Source organism: Micropterus dolomieu, linkage group LG23 (genome assembly GCF_021292245.1).
Source record: "Micropterus dolomieu isolate WLL.071019.BEF.003 ecotype Adirondacks linkage group LG23, ASM2129224v1, whole genome shotgun sequence".
Classification (NCBI taxonomy): domain Eukaryota; kingdom Metazoa; phylum Chordata; class Actinopteri; order Centrarchiformes; family Centrarchidae; genus Micropterus; species Micropterus dolomieu.
The window spans coordinates 14543510-14551223 of record NC_060172.1 but is presented as its reverse complement, the minus strand read 5'-3'; the positions used below and the strand labels follow the sequence as shown (position 1 = coordinate 14551223).

General features: G+C 36.6%; 1 protein-coding gene across 2 annotated transcripts in view; it reads left to right on the top strand.

Moving 5' to 3' along the window:
* Nucleotides 1-1811: 1811 nt before the first annotated feature.
* The window catches only part of slc22a5 (solute carrier family 22 member 5), a 10519-nt gene continuing 4616 nt past the window's right edge, over nt 1812-7714 (top strand). For both annotated transcript variants that reach the window (XM_046039976.1, XM_046039975.1), the window contains exons 1-7: nt 1812-2503; nt 2642-2745; nt 4901-5055; nt 5202-5373; nt 5524-5650; nt 6117-6205; nt 6410-6624. In XM_046039976.1, the coding sequence (XP_045895932.1) occupies nt 2114-2503; nt 2642-2745; nt 4901-5055; nt 5202-5373; nt 5524-5650; nt 6117-6205; nt 6410-6624 (1252 nt within the window). In that variant the 5' untranslated portion in view covers nt 1812-2113. The remainder of the gene's footprint in view (nt 2504-2641; nt 2746-4900; nt 5056-5201; nt 5374-5523; nt 5651-6116; nt 6206-6409; nt 6625-7714) is intronic.

Sequence of the window (7714 nt, the reverse complement as noted above, 5' to 3'; positions counted from 1 at the left end):
TTATGGTAGCGGGCACTACCATAGAGGCTGCTGTGAGTACTTTGGCAGGTGTTAATGTATGTATCTCTGTCTGTGGACAGATTTTGTCAACGCAATAGTGTCACAATAATGCAAGAGGCAGTCACAGGACTTTTCAGTTGAGATCTAAGATGGGGGTGATCCCACCCATCTTTGAACAGAGCATTAAAAATTTAACAGAGCTCAAAACTCATAGTTCAAGCATATTTGAAATTAATTGTATCATCTAAGAGAAACAACTCTAGGATATATTGTTCATGTTGATGACAATCAGCAAACTCAGCACAGTGCTGGCAAATCACATAAAGGGCCATTTTAGTTTTTCAGTTTCAATTCAGTTACATTTCGAATTAAGAAGATAAAATGTGTCTACTATGAGGTAAATGAAGGAAATCAAGAACTTTTTTCTCAGTGTCATACTGCTAAAACCTGTGTTGATAGCAAATATTTTACATACTGTGAAAGCCTGAGTTAATGATTATGTAGGGTGACAGATGTGCCGTCTTCTGTATTGTATTACAAAGGAAATGAAACAAGCAGACATTGGGGCATTTTACTTCATATCCACCTTCAGTGATATTAGATAATGCTAAAATAAAACTTCAATAGTAGACTGACAGATAGTAGATCTTGGCCATCTTTTACATGTGTAGAAGACTTGTCAAATCAGTGTTTTGGAACTGCTTTAACCAGACAAAGGTTTTGATCCTCATTTTTTTGCAGACATTACAGCCACAGACAGGGAACATTTTTGCATCTCATTGTATAATCTACCATTTTATATCTACTTGAACAAATATTATTCCTGCAATAAATTAGTTTAAAGGTCAGATACATATGTCTCAAAGATCTGAGGTGACTCCCCACTGCATTGATATGCATTTGCATTCGTACAGTGATCTTAAGCAAGACACCCCACTCTTAACTTGTTTTTGAGACAAACCGCTTGACCGTTTGTCACATGATTATCATAATGTGGTTAAAATAAGTAATTTAAGTTCATTATCCACACAGAAGAAACCCTGTTTGGATAAGGTCACTAACTTTCTCTAACATTAAACCTACAGTTGTAGGAGACCATTTGTTGGGTTGGTTTCCATGGTTTTCATCTGTAGACTTTTGATTAGTTGTTTCTGAAAGTGTCTTCACTGATGAAAGACCCCTGATGACCAGGGCGTAATCTTGTCATGCATTAATATCCTGAATCACTATCGTGTGGGGGGAAAATATCTCTAAATGGAGAATAAACATTTGCCTCCTTTAGCTCAGTTGAAACATTCCTGATTATCTTCCTGAAAGGTCATTTATGCAAGTACTAATTGTGTAATTCTGGTACGCCCACATGTACCAGTGATGGAGCACATTAGACCGAAACAGGTCAGGAAATATACAGTAAATGTGAATATCAGTGTAAACAATAAGCATACATTGAACATACTGTATTTGTGCTACAGACTAAAATGGGTTACTGTAAAACCAAGAGCCATTTTAGGAGTTCATTCTAAATGGAGTAAATTAACATATTTATTCAACAATTCAAAGCCTACATACTGGATTGCTACAATTCCTTCTGAACTTTACATAAAGGCCAATGGGAGTCTTAATGCTACTTAGCAACATTTAGAGTACAGGCACGTGCACGTCTTTGGGGTATTTAAAAGTGTGGAATGCTGTTTAGAGAAAATACCACTTTGACCACAGTGGTGTGGGGGCTGGGTGGTTAGATTGGCCACTCTGAAGCTTTTGATCATTTTTCTTTTAGTTAATCAAATCAGTGATTGAGAGGTCTCTCATTCACTAATCCCAGATAAATAGTTTCACTGTCTGCTAATAAACTGAGAGGCAATGGAACCAGCAGTCTTAAGTCACTCTTGAACGTTATCCCCTTGAAAGGAGCTTTAATATTCCCTTAGGACTGGAAACTGGAAAGTTTTTTCTCTCCGTCCCACCGAGGGACCGGCTCACTCTGCCCCACAGAGAGCTCAACCCTACCACTCTGGTACTAAGCCGAAGAGGGATACCACGTCTCAAACTCTGAGACTCTGAGGATTTTTTTTCTTCCTCAAGAGAAGGGAGGTACTTTTTTTCATAAAGAATGGGAGACTATGATGAAGACACTGCATTCCTCGGACAGACTGGTCCTTATTTTTGGACCACATTCTTCCTCCTAAACACAGTTTTTGTCTCAACTGGATTCAACGGACTTTACATTGTCTTTGTTGGGGCAGCTCCGAAACACCACTGCCTCATTCCAGACATTAACTTGACTGAGGAGTGGAGAAATGCCATCATTCCATTGACGATAGTGGATGGTGAGGAGGTGCAGAATCAGTGCAGCAGATATAGGCTGGATGTGGTGAGAAATCTCTCCGCCAAAGGATATATTCCTGGAACGGATGTCATCCTACCTAACTTGGAGCAGGAGGGATGCTTAGATGGATGGACCTACAGCAAAGAGATCTACCAAGCCAACATAGTCACTGAGGTCAGTATGAATGTGCACATGTGTGCTTTCTATGTGTGTTGTTAGTTATGAGAAATTTCAATTCAGAAAGTTTTCAATCAACCTTATTCTTTTCTTTGTTTTGTTTGAAGTATATGTGTAATTCATGTCTTTTTATAGTGGGACCTTGTTTGTGACAACCAGTGGAAAGTTCCCTTTGCATCCTCAACTCTCTTTGTGGGATACCTCGTTGGGTCCCTAATCTCAGGGCAGCTTTCTGACAGGTATTTCATCTTATTTATCAGTGAAATTCCTCTAAACACACTGATGTCATAGTCCAATATGAACTATAAATGTACTTTCTGTATACTAAGACAGTTTTGGTCATTTACTACATATAAAGACAACTGCTCCATCTACTGTTGAAGTTGATCTCCTCCAAGAGAGGATTTCTTTTCACCTAGATAGAAGTCTCTGACTTGTCCTCACCTCACTCCTTGCAGTAATGGGTTCCCAAATATTAGACCACCTTTGTCTTTATTAAATGGTATGGAATGAAATATGGGTGCTGTGTGTTTATGCCACAGAGTTATTGTTCTAACCACATGTGACAATAATACTATAGAATATAGAGTTTATAGTATTTGATGTTTGTTGTTGTCAGGGTTTGGCTCAGGCAGACATTAAGTACCTTTTGATTGTAGAAAAGCAGGGGGCTCAATACACAGCACTGTGTAGCCCTTTTGTGTTTAGTTCTTTTGCAGCTGTGAAAACTGTAGACCCAATTGTTGAGAGGGGGGGGTTATGGGCTTTGAGGTTATAGAGCTTTTTAATCATGGTGTCACCTTGATGAATTTAAAGACTGAAATAAACCCATTGAAGAGTATACCTATATGTTGCCAGCAGTTCAGGAGAACAATTTAACAGTCCTCATGTTGCTCATTTAAAATAGTCTCATTTCAACATTTAAGGTCAATGCTCTGTATTTGTATAGCGCCTTTCAAGTCTTTGGATTGAACCGCCGATCTTGCGATTGGCGATCTGCAATGGCTTTATGTTTAACAAAAGGAGATTACTGCACCTTCATGTAATTAATAGATCATTTTCTGACAGTACCAACTCAATTTTGCATATAAAAACAATTTACCTTAAAACTTTAATTAAAAGCCTAGTACCTGTGTTAATCTATTAACATAGGGCCTATTCCTTTTACTGGCCTGGTGTGTCTCATCTGATTATATAGAAATGTTTTGGATGTTATTTTATATTTAAACTTTTCAGTAGAGACATGCAACACATCATCAGGTCAGTTAGATTCTCCACAATTCAAAGCCAAATCCTTATCACCACAGTAAATTCCTCATATGTGTAAATCACTACTTGGCAATAAAGCTCCTTCTGATTCTGATTCTGATTCAATCGTTTAGTTTGTTTTACAGAAACAGTGTTCACCAATGTATTATTCTTTCAGATATATCGGCATGGTAAAGCAATTAAAGGCCTGTCCCACATACAGTAGATGCATGTCACAAATATTGGCAGGTACAATTTTTAGGTAACTTACTAAAAATTATATCAACTCTGGTGCACAGACCTTGAAAGTATGTCTTAAATTGCAGTAAAACACAGTTGTTTTTTATCAAAGTCACGTGGCCATGTTATTAGCTTTTTGGCTGGCTGTTGCATTGACCTTTTTTGCAAAAAAGTTTCAATTCAACAGTTTCAATTTAATACAACTAAATTGCACGCATCTTCCTGATCCAGGGAGGTACCAAGTTAGATTTGGTAACTTACAGCCAAGTCGTTGCTTTGGTTGTGTACTCCAACACATATGATATGAAATGAAACAACAATTATAAGGGTAAAGTGCTCACTCTCAACTTTAATTTGAGTGTGTTTAAATCCACAATACCTGCATCAACAGTGCAGAAATTGTAGACTTTTTATTATTTCCCCGATTTTAAGAGACAGAAAGTAATTAACCAAGTTAATCTGAATTTAAATACAGTTAATATATAATATTTGGTTGGCAAAAGTCATCGACTGGCTGCAGTCTACCACTCACTGACATAAGCAGACACTTGATCTCATCCCTGTTGATGCTTTGCCTGGCCTTTGCTGCAGAGCTCTTCCCTTGTTTCTTGTTTAGTGTGTTTTTTTCCTTAAGTCTGATCTCAGTTGGATCAAAGTCATGTGCCCAGTATTGGTTTGGCCATAAAAGACCTCATTGGTTGTTGTTAATGATCACTGCCCAGCTGCACTGTCTTCCAACATGTCACTAAAAAATAAAGTTTAGGCACCACCAATAGTTTTTAAAGTTTTTAATAATATCGTATAATTTGTGACATTTGAATTATAAACATGTCACTGTCATCATATTTTCTAAATAATCTGTGTCTGTGAATAACTGTCAAAGATATATAATTCTTTTCCATTCAGGTTTGGGAGGAAGAAGGTTGTTTTCATCTCTCTTGCAGCCCAGTGCATCTCAGTCCTGCTTCAGTCCTTCTCTCATTCATGGCGGATGTTCTGCATTATGTTCCTCTTTGTTGGAGCCTCCCAGATTTCCCTCTATATATCTGCATTTGTACTAGGTATGAATTGAAAATAAATTCTTGTCATCTGCATGAATAGATAATTTTACTAATTTCAGTATGGCTTTTACTGTGCTCTGGTTTGTCTACTTTTTAAAATGTCTTGCTCATGTCTAAACCAGGACATTTTATTTTATCTTGGACAGGAACGGAGGTGTTAAGTAAAACAATGCGAGTGGTCTTCACAACTCTCGGGGCCTTTCTTTTTTATTGCCTTGGTTACATGACACTACCCTGGATTGCATATGGCATTAGAGAATGGAGGACTCTTCTTGCCGTTCTGTCCACCACTTCTGTGGTCTACATCCCACTGTGGTGGTATGTTTCCCACAAATATTTACTGATTTTTAAACTGAAATTCTGTGCATGAACATAATGTTTCCAAAGTCCACATCCATGGTTTAACAAATAAGACAAAAAACAACCTGTTTTGCTGACTTTCATAGTAAACTTAAATTGCTTATGCAGGTTCATCCCGGAGTCTCCTCGATGGCTGATAACTCAGGGAAGAGTAAAGGAGGCTGAGGCCATAGTCAGAGATGCTGCAAGGAAAAATAAAGTTGAGGCACCAACTGTAATTTTTAAAGAGGCTGAGGTAAGTTTTTTTTTAAGATCATTGTATAATTTGTGACATTTGAAATTATAATGTTCCATTATACATTTTGGTCAAAAATTATCTTGTTTTGTCTTTTGTTTTTTTTTACAAATGTCACATATGTGACTCTGGGAATGAAAATCTCATCAACCTTTCATATATGCCAATATTTCATATTACAGCCAAATACATTACTACTGCTTCTTTACAGTTTATTTGAAATAGATTTTTTGTCCCTGTAATCATTTGTTTGTATTTAGAATTTAGCATACTTTTGTAGTATCACAGTTATGGCTAAAAATGGTTTATGTAATCCCATAATTTTAACCCCTTCAAGCCTGCTTCTTAACTGGTCCTTGGCAGTGGCCTAAATTGAATCTACTCAACATATTTGAGATATTTTGCGTGCAAGTCTGGAAAACAACAACCACATAAATTCTCTTGTTTGCATTGGTTTTAACTACAGGCAGTGTCTCCAGTCAGGACATATACCATGCTTGATATTCTGAAATCCAAGAACATCAGATGCATCACACTGATGTGTCTCCTTTTGTGGTGAGTGGATGTTGTTTTTTGGTTATGTTTTGACATTAAATAAAGGTTATTCACACTTTTCACACCTTTGATCCAGCTATCTGTCCACATGCATATTTAAGAACCAAATGTATTACGACAAAAACAAAAGTACAATGTAAACATGTATCTCATGACATTTATTTGATAAATGGTGATGTGCCATTAATTCTTTTATCTTTTCAGGATGGCAATAAACATTGGGTATTTTGGATTATCCCTGAATACTTCCAACTTGAGTGGCAACCCCTTCATGAACTGTTTTTTATCAGCTACTAGTGAGGTCCCTGCCTACATTGTTTCTACTTGGCTGCTAAGGAAATGTCCAAGAAGAGCACTTCTGTCATCATTCCTTATCATTGGAGGAGGAGTTCTTCTTCTCATCCAGTTCATCCCTGATTGTAAGACCTCCTTTTTGTTATATACAGACTGACAACCGGTCTAACACACACAGCGAGATACATGATAAAGGTTATTTCGCAGCTGAAACATTCAGACGGGAAACACTCACCACAGCTATGGGTGATGGGTGTTTTCATTTACATGACAGAGTGACGTTTATAAGGTGAGTTCACCTAAAATACAAATAAACACTTTCCCAATCAAAGAATAATTAAACAATTTGACAGTAACATACCTTTCTAGAAATAGTGTCCCTGTACAAAAAAGTGTTCAGAGTAATGAGGACGCACAAAAGTGACATGTTCGTGTTGATTACAGTATTATGAGTACTCCAAATGAAATAATATGCATTGTATTGGAAGTGGAGGCACTACAGATATCTCAGACAAAACATCTGCATGGCTTAATATCACCCAAGGAAGGTGTGAAAATACATATTACATATTGAAATATATAAAATCATGACGACACTACTCAAATATTTGTAATTTGAGTGAACTGACTGAGCTGCTCATTTATTTTGCAGCAATGTGTATTTAGTTGTCAAAACCACCATGCTTCCTTGAAAAGCTACTCAACAAAATTTTAGTATTTGTACTTAAGCATAAAAATATATACTACATCCTTGTGACCCATCTCCATTCATAAATCTCATCCAGTCATTATTTGTAAAGAGGACATTATGTTTAACCTATCGCACAACGTATAGCTTGTCAAAAGCTGCCGGTAAAGGCTATTTCTCAGAAGTTAATTGTGCAAATGTGCACCACTATTAGAATTACAGTATATCAAAATTGTGCCTAGCTTAAGCCTCATCATCTCAGCTGTGCATTTATTATGTACTTCTAAGTTGGAAATATTTCACATACTGAACATGCATTTGTGAAAAACTGACTGAAATAACATCATGAACATGGCAGCTTATCAAAAATAGTTATGAAAAACTGAAGAGGACATTTTTACTTGAGTCATTTAAATTTCTATAGAAAAAAAATCTTATTATACAACTTCACAAAATTCACAAAGTATTTCACAAATATTGGGGAATTGTTTCATAAATAATAATAATAATAATATTTATTTGTAGAG